The 17,128-nt window shown below is 41.1% G+C and overlaps 1 protein-coding gene across 1 annotated transcript in view; it reads left to right on the top strand.

The window, feature by feature from the left end:
• Positions 1–17,128, top strand: part of ZNF277 (zinc finger protein 277) — a 58,177-nt gene that overhangs the window by 26,469 nt on the left and 14,580 nt on the right. Inside the window, exons 4-5 of the mRNA XM_054187920.1 lie at positions 1,746–1,828; positions 15,709–15,800. Of these exons, the coding sequence (XP_054043895.1) occupies positions 1,746–1,828; positions 15,709–15,800 (175 nt within the window). The remainder of the gene's footprint in view (positions 1–1,745; positions 1,829–15,708; positions 15,801–17,128) is intronic.

The raw sequence follows: 17,128 nt of genomic DNA on the forward strand, positions 1-17,128 counted from the left end.
CTAATCTGACACTAGGTCAGAAAACCACAGGACTAATGTTTAACTCTTAACCACATATTTAAACTTACCTTTTCTGAGGATTGCAACATGTGCTTCAGCACTCTGCTGAGTGAGGACGAGCTCAATACACGCTTAACTGCGCTGCCGAGTTGAGTCCTGTTGCAAATCAAGGCCTGGAAGCAGCGCTGCTTACATTGTGGCTGGGGAAGCTTTGGCACCCACTGCATAAACCATTGGTGACAGTCCTTCCAGAAATGTGGAGAAACCTTCCCAGTGAGCTGTCTTTCCCAACTTCACCCGGTCCACCCCACTGATGCTGCTAACTCCTCCTGGACAGCAGGGCCACAGTTGCCCTTCCTTTCCCCTGCCACAGCGCTTACTACCCCAAGAGTTTTAGGGAACAATATCTTCATGGTGGGGGTAAAAAGGCTGCCATTTTCTGTGCTCCAACAGAAGACCAAAGACCACACTTCACAGTTCTGCTGCATTGGCACAATGGGACATTCCATCCTAAGGACAGTGATGACTGTGCGAAGGAAGTGTTTTTCTCAGAAGTAGCTGATATACTTCTTTCATTTCCCCTTTTCTAACAGAAGGATGTAGCTTACCTGAAAGCAGATAAGAGAATGTTAAGGCTTTCCTATATCTTTAATTCTCCATAGAGAGCTTACAAGAGAGGAAGAAATGCATGCAGCCAGTGTCAGAGATGGGTGGAAGGTGAAAACTGAGAACAAAATGAATGCAAATACACTGTTTTAATTATTCAAATTAATTTTAAGAAAGGTAGTCCTAGATAACATGAAAATCACTCCAAAGACCATAATTGCGTTTCTCTTGCGTGTGTATGGTTTTGCTTCTGAAATTTAATGCTTACCACTCGGTTTGTCAATTACAAATAAATTGCCTAAATGCCAGAGCTTGCCAGAATTACAAGCCGTTTGTTAATTTTAAAGTCTATCTCCTTCAAATCTGATAGCTTAGAAATCAGGGAGGTTGTCTTACTTCACACAGGCTTCTGTATGAAAAGATGGGAAAGACTGAAATCTACCAAGCTTGAAATTGTAAAAGACTTAATAATGGTCACTTCAGTTCACCAACCACGTAACGCTTTGATTAATAAGTGACTTACTTTCAAATGCAAAATATTTTTGTAAGTGGTTTTATATTTTCTTACACTGAGTAATTTTGAAGTAATTCATTTGAATAAGATTTGTTTTATTATTAAATTGGATATGAAGATAAATAGTAAAAAGGTTAGTAAACATAAAATGTGGGTAAAACACATAAGTAGAATGTAAATTATGCAAGTCTCAATGTGTGTTACTAAACAGTTGTGGTGCATATCTGCAGATGGAACGAGATCTGATGGTGAAAGGTGACGTGATCGGTCAGGGTAAGGGGAAGGTAAACAGTAATTTATACTGTTACCAATATAAATGAAAACAAATAATAAAATTGCTTTATGTCTCCAGAAGAACTATCATAAAATAAATAAAGCTGGTAGTGAGGAAAACCTTGTCTTTGTACTGCAATATAAATGATGTAAAGGTCTTATAAATATGTACATACAAATATTTAACCATGTTTCATTAAATTATGAAATTAAAATAAATTACTTTTGTAGATTAAAAAACACATTCTCACATTCTTAATGCATGCCAAAGGTTTAGCAAATTATGTCCCAGAAATATTCAAAGCAGCTGCAACTTCCCATTCCTTACCCATACTTCCTAATCTCTCAACAGAAGAGCAGGACAATTATTTTCTCCTATGTGATGTTTTACCAGAAGACAGATTACTTAGAGAACAACTTCAGCAGAAAAGACTGGTAAGAAATTACTGTTGCTTCATTTTTTGAGGTAAACAGTTCTGTAGTGTAATATATGGTAACTTAGTGGGCATTTTAAAGTGAAAGCATTTTTTGCTAGACTGCAAAATTCTGATTTTTTTTATATTTTTTTTTAAGCTCATTTGCCTAGCTGCTGCACAAGCATACACAAACTCCTTGTTTATAGATTTTTCTTTGGATGAAATTTACAGGTTGTGTGTCAGTGTTCCACACGAGTGGAAAATACACCCAGAGCACTGAAAAAGGCTGTGTGCGCTGAACATTTTTCTTCTTGCAATAATCTGCAGTGCATTGGCACACTGTCTTTTGTGTAATTATATACATGGAGGGAAATTAGCAAAATAAAACTCAATGTGTGACACTGTGAAAAGGGAAGGTGATACTTATTTACAGAATCTTCAAGCAAGTTGTTTTTGTACATTCACACTCTCTTACCCAGATTTCATTAGTTCACACTGGCGTAATCAGAAGCACCACGGTGCATGAGTGGAGGACATCTGGCCAGTATGGTTCCTGTGAGGTGCAAAGGACAAGAAATGCCAGCTGTTGAGTCCTCACGAACTGCTCTGGTTCTTCTTCCTTAGTGATGGCAACCTGGTACATTGGACAGACCTCTTATATCTTTTCAGAGCTGTCAGTTCTGAATGGGTGGTCCTTCACATTAAGCTCTTGATGACTTCATCTTCCATGAGTCTTAGTCCATGTTGCTGACCACTGGGGACTTTTTATTTTGCTTTGTCTTCTTGTTTGAAATACACATCTTTAGTCTGTTTTTTCCGTTGGGCTAATTCAAAAATGAATGTTATGGGACACATAGCAGCCTTCAGGTCAATGTCCTCATGTTGGGATGCAGGGTCTTCTACTGACTTCTCATCTGTACTGTGAGGTGTTAGAGTGCAGGCCTTTTGGTCTTGACATAAATATGTTCCTCAGTTTACTGCTGGCAGCTCTGTTCTGGGAATTGTCAATACAGGCCTTTTAACCCTTTGTTATGCTGTTTCTTCTGGTACCTTACCTGGTTGGTAAAGTACCAACCTTATGTTTCTATTACAAGTCTGTACATACACAGCATGCAACTAAACCCACCTTAAATCATAAGTATTCAAAATGAAGGACATGCTTACAAAAACCAAATTCTAGTCCCCAGGAAAATTGGGATTGGCATGCAAAATCCATTTGGTTCAACTACCCTGTGAGTGCTGTTTCAGTTTGCCAGGTAAAGTACTGTTCTGCAGCTCAAGGCACGTGACTAATGAATCCCCATAACCTGTGGAGTACGTACAAGTCTTACGTGGCTCTCCATAGGATCCCAGCTCCTGCAAAGGAGAGTTGTGGTAGTTCTGCCACTGAGGATTTCACATGGAGTTGGAGTTGCCTCATCTGAAATCTTCATTCCTGTGTAGGTCCATTCTATTGTCATGGACTGAGAAAAAAAACAGCTGATGCGCTCATGCCTAGGATGCTTCTCTCACAATTCGTTGTAAGGAAAGCCATTCTGGATCAGTAAAAAGGTTTGTCTAGAACAGCATGATATCCTTGCCAGCAACAAAGTGTCTATGGTATTTGCCCTCTTCTGATCTCATGGTGATTCTTTCTCAAAATATTCTCCTAGTCTCCAGCAGCAGTGAGTTGCACAGCTTAACTACACACTGGAAGAGAACCATCTGTTTGGCCCTTTTGAACCTGTAACCTAACACCTGGCTGGTTTTTGTATTAGAAGAGGTGGTGAAAAATTCATCCTTTATCTTATCCAAACCATTCATGATTTTTCTCCTGATCCAGACCCCCCTGCCGTTATGTCTTTCATTAGTCATATGCTGCAGTGCACCCTCACAGCAAAGGTGGCCAACAGCATCCTGGGCTGCATTAGGCAGAGTGTTGCCAGCAGGTCAAGGGAGGTGATCCTTCCCCTCTACTCAGCATTAGTGAGACCACATCTGGAGTGCTGGGTCCAGTGCTGGGTTCCCCAGTATAAGAAAGACACAAACTCACTGGAGCAAGTCCAGCAGAGGGTCACAAAGTTCATCAAAGGACTGGAACATCCTTCATACAAGGAAAGGCAGAGAGAGCTGCAACTGTTAAGCCTGGAAGACAAGGCTCATGAGGGATCTTATCAATGCGTATAAATACTTAATAGGAATAAGGAAGGGGGAGCCAGACTCTCCTCAGTAATTCCCACTAACAGGACAAGAGGCAAAGGACACAAATTAAAAATTGGGGAAATTCCATCTGAAAACAAGAAAACACTCTTGCTGTGAGGGTGGTCAAACACTAGAACACGTTGCCTGGAGAGGCTGTAGAGTCTCCATGTGTGGAGATACTCAAAACACAACTGTACACAGTCCTCAGCAGCCAGCTCTGTGACCCCGCTTGAGCAGCGGGGTTGGACTAGTTGATCGCATAATGTCCTTTGCAGCCTCAATGATTTAGTGATTCGAGTTAAGAATGCTGTCTATTTGATGGTTCTTCACTGTACATCATTGTTGCACTTCTTTGTACCTCTTCCAGTTTCCTATAATGCCGTTGAGGTTATGGAAGACATCTTGAACATTGCATGTGGGCATGCGATGTCATAATGATGTTCATTTCCCAAGCATATATCATGTTTTTGTGGCTTTGAGGAAGGAAAGAAGATCGTGATTGAGCACGGAGCTAATGTTTCTATAGAACTGTCTATTGTAATAGATATTGGACTGTACTTTCTCTTTTTTTAAAGGGCATTTGTTTCTGATTTTGTGCTATTTTGTGCTATGCAGTCCTATTCCAACTAAGCCTTCTCCCTTGCCAGTGTCAAGGGAATGCAGAATCTATTAGCAGGTGACCTGTCTCATGTCCTCTGCAAATAGATGTTTCTTCAAATTCAGAAAAGAGTGCAGGATTTAGCCCAGCGCAAATGCTGGTTTTGTTTACAGAGGAGTTAAGTTAGAAAGAGGTATGCATTCTTATTTTGATGTGAAATAGCCTTTGCTATTAACACTGTTTTAAATATCAGAATTGTATCTTCAGTTTTTACAGAAGGATTTTGTGAAATCAAGCTGCAGCTGTAGTTGGGGCTGATGGAGTCACTGCTTTCATTACAGCAATAAAATCTGTTTAGTTTTTCATTTCCTTTTGCTGCAATCTGAGTGTTGACTTGCAAGTTAAATAGTTATTTTGCTTTGCAAAGTCTTTTACCTCCAGACAAGTCCAGCAATTAAGAGTGAGCTGGCAAATGGGCTCATGTGAGTTGCGCAGAATAAAGACCAGAACTATACAACTTTGGTGATTTTTCTGCAGCCTTTGAATCCTAACTGCTGTCTCCAACAGGAAGCCCAAACAAGGACAAATGTTGTCTTTAAAATGTGCTAGCTGAAGCATTTCATTTTGCAGTTTTGAAACTCCAGTTTAGGAATATTTCAGGCTGTATTGCAGCAGGAGAGCTAGCCAAGGTGGGTGTCGTGCAGAGACATTATGGTGACTGTGATGTATTGAGAGAGGCCAAGGAACGAGCCTGAACTAGGTTAGAGAGCACAGCTTGCTGAAATAGCCGACAAGGCTGTGTAATACAAAACAGATACGGTCTTTTGGAAAAACACAGTCTTGACAAAGAATTCGTAGTTGTGAAGCATTGGAACCAAGCAGGGAAGTCCTGGCAGCAAAACTCAAGATACTAGGAGAGGCAGTGTCAATACGAGCCACTTGGACTTATCTTTAAGATTATTCCAAAAAAAGTAAAACCTCAAACCTGTTTTTGGAAAATACACACTTCCTACCACTTCCTTGCCTTGCTGTCGTGTTTACAGCTATTGTCCTGTTGTTTGACTGGTAGTTTTAGGTGAAGAGGCTACTTCTGTTCCTCGCAGTAAATAAACCCTGAAGAGGAGTCTTAACCAAAACTAGAAAAGGGACACAGGCATGTTTAGAATACTCAAGTATACTTGCTTCCCAGGATGAGATGTTTGTATGATCCCCAGTTTGTCAGAAGCTTAAGCTGAGACAAGGTTCAAGAATTTGAAGCTGTGCACTGGAAAGGGTTGAGATGCTAGCCTAATTTAACATAATGCAACATCTGAAGTGCTTACAGTATAGCTTATAATGTCAACATGGTAATACCTACATCTGAAATTCTGTACATCCTTCTTTCCCAATGTTCACAATTTAATTGCTTTTCTCAAGCACTGTGGAACCTTGCCCCATCCTCCATGGACTTTCGAAGAGTTGTCACACTATTGGTCAGAAATCATTTTATCTAATTCCATAATGACTCTTAGTGAAATTCTGTCAGATTTGAATATGTAAAATTTCCGACTTTTAACCCTTTCTTACCTTTTTCTGATCTCAGTTCTTTGTTTCTTTTGTTTTAAATGCTTTTCATTAATGGTTTTGATATAGCTAATTGTTCCTGGAAAGACTAAAGCCCTGAAGATTTCAGGCATTCCTCTCTTGTATGTTTGGTCTCTTCCTACGTTAAGTAATGCACCTCTGCTTTTCTTTGCCATTTATTTCTAATGTATTTGGGGCCGGGGACGTTGTTTTTTGCTTTTCCATTTTACTGTGTTAGCCTGTCTCCATCTTATTTTCGTTGTCTTAGCTCAAAAAAACTTCACCTATCTTCAGCTTGGCAGCCCATGGTACATGTCTGCTGTAATTTCAGCACTTTTTCTTTTCATACATCTTTGCACAGTTACTTATCATATCATGAAACTCTCACTCCATTTTTTAATTGACTCATCTTCCTGAACAAGCTGTAAGAATGTCTTCTACATCGGTATCACAGCACCCTTCAAAGCCCATGTCGTCTGACCTCTCATTGCTTACAGCCTGCTGAAGTGTAGGTTGTAGCCTGTATCGCCTCAGCAACTGAGTCAACTCAAGAGGAAGGGTGATAGGGAAGAGAGGAAGAACCTAAGAGTGGGACAGACAGCTAGGGGAACAATCCCTTACAGCCATTCCAGTTAGTCATTCCCACTGTTCACTTTGAACCCAAGCTCTGCAGACTACACTGAATCTAGGATAAGTTACAGAAAAAAAAACGCGTTCCCTATTCCTAAGAGGAAACTTGCCATACAAAACAAGAGTCAGAAGAATGCACCTCAGAGGTTTCACAATAAATTTATAACACTAATACCGCAATCCTGAGATTTTTGCCATTCATTATAGTGCCAGCTAAGTTATAGTTTGGTCTTTGTACTCATTCAGTCTGCCTAGGATCTGTGATTCATCAGACTGTCCAGCTTGTTTTCCTTCTTACATCCTTTTCCCCCTACCACCACTATTTGCTTCCCAATTTCCTGTTTTTCCAGTCGATCACAGCTCTTATTTCTCTCTGGGTTTTTTGTTGCTGTCCTTTCAGACCTAGTTTAAAGTCTCCCCACTTAGCTGAGAAGATGATGTCCTAAAATACTCTTTCTCTTCTTTGTCAGGGGGCTCATTGGTAGCCTTTGTTTCCCCAGCCATATGATGATATTCTTAAATGCTCCCTATTTTGTCACTGTTTCCATAGCTATATGTTCCTCTCCAGAACATGTTGATCTGTGCCTTGAACTCAACCAAAAAGACTCAGGAAGACGCTACCCGTTCCTGTTCCTACTTCATTCTTGTTCACAGAGTTTTGTGGTAACGTCTTATCTAAGTGTCTAGTAAAAAGTCAGGAATGCCCAGTTGGGTGCTCAGCCTGTACCAGATGAAGTGGAGTACTCTCAATTTCATCTCCAGATAAGCAACATCTCTTGGATGATAGTAGGTCACTGCCCCATTGCTTGCCACTCTTCTCTGTCCCAAAAGTGGGTTTCTAATGCCGTCATCCTTCATTCCTTAGTGAGTAGTCTTTGACATGCCAATGGGACTCTGTTTGTGACATTCCTGAACTATGTATGAATTTTTACATTCGCTGGATGAGAGGCAAAAGTGCACAAAGTAGTCAGTAAACACATGTGCATTGAATGGTGTGACAGCTGGCTTCAAAGGTGCTGAATGTTTTTCAGGCTGGATGTCCTATCCTGACATATTCCTTGTATTTCCATGCACCCTACAGCTAAGCTGTTTCCTGAAGGGCTTCTCCAGCAGGCATCTGAAAATATTCAAGAAAAGGCAGTCTTTGTGAGATAACATTGGTGAAGACATGATAATGATTACAGAATTGGAAGTTGTTTTTTCTTCTGTAGTCGAGAGGCAAGAGAGTACTGTTTGAAGTGGGAGAACTGAATACAGTGATCAGTAAGGAGAGAATCTGAATATAGAAGTTTGGAGACAAGCTAGTGATATACAGATAAGACTGCAGGCCTTTACAAAGATCTGAAGTTTCTGATACAATGATTCTTTGTAAATATTTTTCCTATTTAGCACCTACAAGCACAATCTAAAGCTCATCTGCCAATCTTTGAAGAAACCGTAGGTACAAAACCAAATGTATTTTTCTTACACTAATAAGAGCAGTTTAACCTAATGGTGTATATAATTGTCAAATAAATAATGTACTTGGCAAGTTTTTAGAGTCTGTAGTGCATCTCAAGTGTCACCAATCCCAGTATACTGTGCTGTTTTGTTTTATTGCCAGTAAAGTGTATAAGCAGCTTCCTGTTGTGATCTGTCAGCGCGATTTTTTTTAAATCAGAATCCGTTTCACTTGCTTCCTTTGCCTGCAGCAATAGCTAGTTTCTGTGAGCACTCAGCAGGGAGGTGTAACTTTTATTTAAATTGGAAGAAACTACAGCTAGAGATACACACTGTGTGTTTGAGAGATCACCTAGCAGAGCTTGATAAAATATGTATTCTTATTGTGAAGTCTCTATCTTATAATATTTAGATCCAAATTCACACCTGCATTGCTATCTCTGGCAGTACCTTATTTCCCAAGCAGATGCTCTGATTTCAGTAGTATTAATGAGTCCATTACCGTAACAAAAGGAACGTGGCCTGTGATTGTGCGCTCTTCACAGCAGTGTGACTAAGAGCACAGTCCTTCACACTATAACAGTCATAAAATTATATGATAATTTAGGTTGGAAAAGACCTTCAAGATCATCGAGTCCAACCGTTAACCTAGCACTGCCAAGTCCACCACTAAACCATGTCCCTCAGCACCACCTCTACAAACGCCTCCAGGGATGGTGACTCAACCACTTCCCTGGGAAGTCTGTTCCAATGCTTGTCAACCCTTTCAGTAAAGAAAGTCATGAAGTTTCTCTTCAAAGGAACATCTTTAAACAAACTACCTCCCCAGAGGATATAGCACCATTTATAAAAAGCTTTCATTGGAACTTCTCTTAAGTGATCATTTGTATAACATACTGTCTTTCTAGTCTCTTGCCTAGAGAGAATGAGAGTGAAGGACCAGAACTGGCAAGGCAGATGCCAACAAGAACCCCAAACTACAATATAAACTTGCCACAATCCAGAACAGTACTGAAATACTTAAAGTTGAGACTACTTGTATGCTTAAGTCTTTGGATGAGAAACTTTGGACTTTGCCTTGTCAGGGCTTATGGCAGTGGTTTTTTTTTTTGTCCTGAACATCTTAAAAAAGCAGACACATACTGCTGTTAGTTCTGTTTTACAGACGGAACTGCAGAATCCATCCTCCACTGGACAGATGGATTCCTGAACAGAGGAATGATAGATTCAGGTGTCACTGCAGTCAAAGTCACTGCATGATCTTGTCCCGCATTGCACAGTAATCTGCCTCTATCTTGAAGCTAGAGAAGTACTTTCTGCCTTAATTTCTTATGTATCAGAAGTGCTGTGACGGTAAAGACACAGAATTTGAAGAAAGAAGTAATATATTTTTGTTTTAGTTGGATGTAGTTGGAAAATGGATTTCCAACTACATTCCAACAGATGTAGTTGGAAAAAACATGCAAAATTTTGACCACCAATTCTTTCCTCAGGTTGGAATCAAAAGCAGCAAAGCTTGTGCCGATTCCTGGTTGTGAATGGTTGTTCTATGTCAGTGATCCAAGCCATGCATTTAAATGGCTATGTAAATTATTTATGAGGGCCTTGTTAGTACAGGAGTTTATGATAAATTTAAAAAAATGCAGTGGTCTGACAGCAATAAAGACAGACAATTTAGCACCTGGGATACAGTGTCTGTTGGAGGGAAGGGTAGCAGGAGTTACAATATCAGAAAAGTCTAATGTGTCATAAAATGACCTGTCCTGAGTCCATAGCTTTTGGCATTTAATGGAGTTAGATTTTAGTCTTACTTTTTGAAGGCATTTTGCGTGTCTTGAATGTCTATAGAACTATAGGCCAGAGACGAAGTAATTGTTTAGGTAAAAGTGCTTACTAGCTGCAAGTATGCATTTTTCATCTTTTACTGATTATCAGTGTGAATTCTTGCTGATGCATAGTGCTTAAGCACTTCTGGAAAAAAAAAATGGGTAATTTCTTCCCAAATATTGCTTCTTAGGAGAGGAACAGGCACATTTTTCTTTCAGGCACATTTTAAATTACTACCTCCTAGGTGAAAGTCTGAACTCCTCACAGCCTCAAACTGAGCATCATGAATGTGCAGGGCATTTTTCTAGACTCCCAGTTACAAATTGTCATGCAAATGGTCAAATTTCTTTTGTATTAGCAGTTTGGTGTGCTGGTATATTTAAAGATGATCATCCTGGTATAAACAATTGCACATTCTTACCATGTTTTTTTGTTTGTTTGTTTGTTTTATTAGTTGGTTGGATTTTTTTATGGTAGGATCACCTATATAGTAGAAAGTGTATTACTAAGAGCTGTAGAAGAGGTTTTTCCAGACAGAAAAAAGGGGAATTGGATTAAAACTGAATTTGATTTTATTAAATACGTTAAGTACTCCTGCAAAGCAACTACATTTTTGTTGCATGTAATTATGACCAGTAATATCCAGCTTCCATTTGCCATGCTTGAAGGTGATGTCCTGTAGAATTTTCCTAAAGCTATTCCACGGGAGGCTGCTAACTGCTGCAGTCATATCTGCTGCTAAAAATGTGCTTCCAAGAACTTGTCATCTAGCAGTACGTATGTTTGACAATGCCTGGTTGATCTCATAAGCTTCATGTGGCTTGCGGGGACAAAGAGTTTAGACTAAAAGCCTCTGTAATTTGGGTTCTACTTTGTATCATTGAGGATATCGGTTCTTCCGATGGTTGTTTCACAACTAGTTTGGCAGTCTTCAGTAAAGTAATGGATTTTGGAGGGGAGCAGTTAGCAAGTCATAGAATATGGCAGAAAGAGTGGAGGACACATAGCTGTCAGAACATCTCACAAAAGATAAGAAGAGATGGGGGTCAGGAATTATTCAACAAATTATCAGTATTGTAAAATATTTTCCTGATATCAACCTATGGCATTTGATTCACTTACTTTTGTAGTGTTTTGGATTACCTTTTCTGTCTGTGCTCAATTATTTTATTCATTATGGAAAAAGAAAACTAATATAAATGTATTTTGTGATCTGTTTATTTTTTCCTCAAGTGACTTTGCTCTCTCATTCTCTGACACTTCGATGTGACACAGTATTCTAAAGAATTTTGGAAAATATTCATGGCTGAAATGTTTTGGGGTTGTTTTTTTTGTTGTAGCATCAACCATGAATTAATGGTAACAGCCCCAGCAATTCCAATGGGTTAGAAACTGGTGCAGATGTTAAATTACTCATTTCCTACCTTGTAACTTCAGTTTAAGCTTGACTTTCATTACTAGCTGAAAGTCTCCACTCAGAAAAATCTCAGAAGTTTTATGCAAGTTGTTGTAATCGCTATTCTCCCGTCAGAGCTCCAGCAATGGAGCAGAGGTAAAAGAGTGTTTGTGAGTGTCTGTAGGGACCTCTTGCTTTTGCTGTATTTGACTTGAACCACTGCTTTTAATTCCTCACCTGTGCAAGAGTTGCTTGCTGGCTCAGGAGTTCCCTGTAGCAGTGAATGATGCCAACATTTGATAAAAGGAGCGTCTACCTTGGAAAAGATTTGTTAAACTCTGTTGAGTAAACTGATAAAGCCGCGATGCTGGGTTAGTCCAAGCTCCCCGGCTGCCGAGCGTGATGGTGTAGGGGCAGACGGGAAGGGTGAGAGAGCAGAGTAGCAGGAGCACCATCTGTCTGGAGGATGCAGTGTGCTTCTCCTTCCCCCTCAGGCATAACTGTGAGTAGCAGCACACTGGGACTCCAGTAAGCAATTTGTATAAAGTGGGAATCTGGAGATACGCAGCCAAGTATTGCAGAGCATTTTTTCCTCTCCTAGTAGAAATTAGGAAGCCACGTTGGAATATTTTTAATAGGAGGTTGGGGGTGTTTAAAACCTTGCCATCTTAATGTTTGAACTGTACGTGTTATCTTTTGGTTTCCTATTAGATTGTTTCTAGTGCATTTGACAAAGTATGTAAACTACACGCAGACGCCTTCAAATTGCAGGTTGGCCAAACAGGGTCGGACGTGCTGCTGAGCGGAGAGAGGTGACAGCTACAAGTGCCAGAGGAAGCCCCGGTTCTTCCTGACGTGCTGTGGGATGTTCGCTGTCCGTGTGGAGCAGACAGATATCCTCACTTAATTGGGTCTCTGCTGAAGGGCTCTCACAAGATGCGTTATGCTCCATTTATCTCTTCCTGGAGTCAGCCCTGAAAAATAGGAATTTACATTTCTGGTAGTTGGTGTTTTGCATAACGCAGCAGGACGTGAGCGGATATGGCCTGGAATTCGAGTAGGCACTGCTGAGCATGACTCCAACGTGAAATGTACACCTTGTGGGACAAAAAAAACCAAACCAAAACAAAAAAGCCCCCGGATCTGCAGACTCTTAGCTGATGTGCAACAGCTACAGCTCCCAAATTGTGTGGTTGAACATGGGTCCTAGAAAGAGCTATGGCACGGTGCGCCTATCCCCTGCAGCAGTCGCTGGCCCTAGGCCAAACGTAACTCCTCCAGCAGGCATCCTTTCCACCCCACTGCCCCTTGCTGGGTACAGCGTGCGGCTCTTGGGGTAAAGAAGCCAACAGCACGTTTATTTGCCCAACGTCAGCCTTCTGACATCTCTCAGTGGGCAATGAGACGTGGTGCGGTAGGCCCACACCAGCCCATCCATGCTGCAGGGCACGTTTGGGCTTGCAATGACAATAGCTCAAGCCTTCCTCTTTTTTCTTTTTTTTTTTCTCCTTTCCTTTTTTTTTTCTTTCTTTTTTGCCTTCTGCGGAGCTTATCCAACTGAATGCGTAGCTGAATGTGAATTTAGATGTAGACTGTGGGCAAGTTTGGGCCTTAATCCACACAAAAAAGGTACTAAAGGGTTAGGTGAGAAACACAAAGCTCTGCTGTTGCAGGCTCTAAAGAGATAAAGAGATTGAGAAAATCCCCTAAGACATTCAGTCAGGATCCCAAATGTCAGAAAGCAGACAGCAGCACCTCTACATTGCACAGAAAATAAATCCTTTACCAGTTATCAGTACTTAAAACACAAGTACAGGGTCGTGTACTGGCAGGCTGAAAATATGCTAAGTTTTAATCCAAACACCAATTCTCCCACGTCCCAGATGATTATAGCCTTTCCATCTGAAGTGTATAGTAACTCCACAGTATAACGACAGATGAGGAGAAGGCTGAAGTACTCAACAACTCTTTTGCCTCAGTCTTCACTGGCAGCCTCTCTTCCCACACCTCTGAAGTGGATGGACCACAAGATGGGGACTGGGAGAGCAAAGTCCCTCCCACTGTAAGAGAAGATCAGGTTCGTGCCCAGCGGAGGAACCTGAACATACAGAAATCTATGGGACCTGATGAGCTGCATTCCAGAGTCCTGAGGGAATTGGCTGATGTAGTTGCCAAGCCACTCTCCATGATATTTGAAAAGTCATGGCAGTCAGGTGAAGTCCCCGGTGACTAGAAAAATGGAAACATTGCACCCATTTTTAAAATGGGTAGAAAGGAGGACTCTGGGAACTACGAAGCCGTCAGCCTCACCTCTGTGCCTGGGAAGATCATGGAACAGATCCTCCTTGAAGCTATGCTAAGGCACATGGAGGACAGGGAGGTGATTCGACACAGCCAGCATGGCTTCACCAAGGGCAAGTCCTACCTGACCAACCTAGTGGCCTTCTATGATGGAGTGGCTACATCAGTGGACAAGGAAAGACCTATGGCTGTTGTCTATCTGGACTTCTGTAAGGCGTTTGACACGGTCCCCCACAACATCCTTCTGTCTAAATTGGAGAGTTATGGATTTGATGGGTGGACTGTTCGTCAGATGAGGAATTGGTTGGATGGTCACATCCAGAGAGTAGTGGTCAATGGCTCAATGTCCAGATGGAGATTGGTGACAAGGGCGTCCCTCATGGGTCTGCGCTGGGACCAGTACTGCTTAATGTCTTCACCAATGCCATAGACAGTGGGATCGAGTGCACCCTCAGCAAGTTTGCAGACGACACCAAGCTGCGTGGTGCAGTTGACACACCTGAGGGATGGGATGTCGTCCAGAGACTCAAGCCAGAGGCTCGAGAAGGGGGCCCGTGTGAACTTCATGAGATTCAACAAGGCCAAGCCTAGGGTCCTGCACCTGGGTCGGGGCAACCCTGGGTATCAATACAGGCTCTGGGATGAAGGGATTGGAGTATTCATGCTGAGAAGGACTTGGGGATACTGGTGGGTGAAAAGCTGGACATGAGCCAACAATGCGCACTCGCAGCCCAGAAGGCCAACTGTACCCTGGGCTGCATCAAAAGAAGCATGGCCAGCAGGTCGAGGGAGGTGATTCTGCCCCTCTGCTCTGCTCTGGTAAGACCCCACCTGCAGTACTGCATCCAGCTCTGGAGCCCTCAGCACAGGAAAGACATGGGCCTGTTGGAGCGGGTTCAGAGGAGGGCCACAAAAATGATGAGAGGGCTGGAGCAGCTCTCTTATGAGGAGAGAGTTGGGGTTGTTCAGCCTGGAGAAGGCTCCGAGGAGACCTTATTAAGTACAAACATTTTAGCAGAGCCTATTGTGATAGGACAAGGGGTAATGGCTTTAAACTAAAAGAAGGAAGATTTAGACTAGATATAAGGAAGGCATTTTTTACAATAAGGGTGATGAAACACTGGAACAGGCTTCCCAGAGAAGTGGTAGATGCGCCATGCCTGGAAACATTCAAGGTCAGGTTGGACAGGGCTCTGAGCAACCTGATCTAGTTGAAGATGTCCCTGCTTACTACAGGGGTGTTGGACTTGATGACCTTTTAAGGTCCCTTCCAACCCAAACTATTCTATGATATAACTACACTGATGCTGTTACAGCACCAGACAAAATAGCCTGCTGTGTGGTTTTGTTGTTGTTAGGAAAATTATGGTCAAATGTTGTAAAGTGTCTAGCCTAGCCTGTTGCTCTACACAAAACAGTGGTAAAAGCAATCAGCTTCTCCTTTTCCCTGATTTTATTATGTGCCATAGGTCCTTGCAGAAACTGCCAGGGCTCTTGTCATCGGTCCCATATTATGAAAAACTCTTCTAGATTGCTCGCAATTAGACATGTAAAATTGAGTTTATCATTCCACTGGTCATTATGTGGTTACCCATAAACTTGCTCACTGATACTAGAGGTAAATCTGAACCTAAAAAGAAACAATATACAAATTCTGTTATATACATAATCATTTAAATAGCTGCGTTAAATCTCCCTGTGGATTGTATTTCTTTCCATGCGCCTTGTATAATACTAGGAGAATTTTAATGCAACGCAACTGGAGCACATACTGCCTTTGAAAAAACTTGCAATTTTTGTGAGAAACCACCCTCAAAACATACTAACTTCTGGTTTGTGTCAGCAGCACATTTTAATTTCGTATGTTGATTGTTACCAGTAAGGATAAGGAGGTATAATAACCTTATGTGATGGAATGATTGTTATTTTTTATCAGAATAACTGTGTCTGTTTCTTTTCTTAGAGAGAAATTCTAGAACAGCAACAGCGGGAGAGATACGACACGAGTTTTCGTAGTATGTGTATGTTCTGTGATCAAGAATTCACAGGAAACAGGTTTGTTTATTGACTTGTTTGCTTTTGTTTTATTTTTTTCATTTCTGCTCGGCATCTTTGTTTATAGTATTAATGTCATCAAACCAATTAGTGCCTAATAGTAGATCTCAGAAGATAGAATTTGTTTTAAGGTATAGTTTCATTATTTCTTTCAAATACAGTGCTATTTTAAATAGACCCCTTCCCACTTTTCAATCCTTTAATTATTCCACTACAACTTTTTGTACCACCCAGTAAGCTTGAGTTGGGAACTGAACCATTTTGAAGAGAAACAGGTTTGCCGTTGTTTTAGTGGCAAGGAGAGCTGTTTAAGCCAGTATGAGCTATTAAAAAGTATTTCTATCCAGTTACACATATTCCTGTTTAAACCTCATCAAACCAGTGTGAATTTAAAGACTGAATGAAAAAGAGGGGAAGAAAATTAGAGTGAGAATGGAGTGCTTTGCAGCATTGGTCAAGTGCGAGCGGGAATTGCATTCAAGTGCTTGCTCCAGTGAACATTTGGTTTTACACAGTACATCCATTTCAGCTGGAGAGACTGAGTCTTATCCCTGAATGTCTCTTTGCATGGGTAGTTCTGGTACTCTGGAAAGGTAGAGGAACCTGGGGTCATGTCCCTGCAGGTCATCCCAATGTTGTGTGTGTGTCCTGTTCTCTTTACTGCCCGGTGTGGTGAAGTTCAAATCATTTGGCCCCCAAGAACTTCATCCTCTGCTTACTCTTGGATCTCACAGAGTAAGTGATTTGAAAATCATGCCTGGATGGCGTTAAAGGCAAGGCTCAACAAGGTTAATACTTGGATGATTCCTTAGTACCCAAATGCAGAGTTGAGGCATATAGAGAAGTTAGGCACCTAAGGAATTAACCAGTATACCTCTATTAGAAAAATAACTTAAACATCCATTTGGTTTCTTCGTGCGTATTTTTGAGTGCCGTTCTTGGTGCTAGTGCTTTGTAAAGCAATATTGCTGTAAAAGCATATCAGACACAAGCATTTCTGCTTTGTTAACCAGCATAGAGAAAACTGACAAATGGCTTTTTAGAATGTTTCTCAAGACAGTTGTTTGAAACATGTGATTTGCTTATTCAAGTTAATAAATGAGCCTTGCTAACAGTGAGGGTCAAAATAAACTGTACTGTAATTTCATTTAAAGGGTTATATTTCATGCATGCAGATTAAGCGGTTGAATTGTTCAGCAGAGCTGAAATTGAAAACTTCCTATTTCAGTAAAGTTGCATTCTTTTTTTTTCTGGCAGCAGCAGCAACACTATTATTGTTTATTTAATGTTGCCTTTTATGCATTTTTAGAGCAATTGGTGTATCTTGA

Source organism: Rissa tridactyla, chromosome 1 (assembly GCF_028500815.1).
Source record: "Rissa tridactyla isolate bRisTri1 chromosome 1, bRisTri1.patW.cur.20221130, whole genome shotgun sequence".
NCBI classification, from domain to species: domain Eukaryota; kingdom Metazoa; phylum Chordata; class Aves; order Charadriiformes; family Laridae; genus Rissa; species Rissa tridactyla.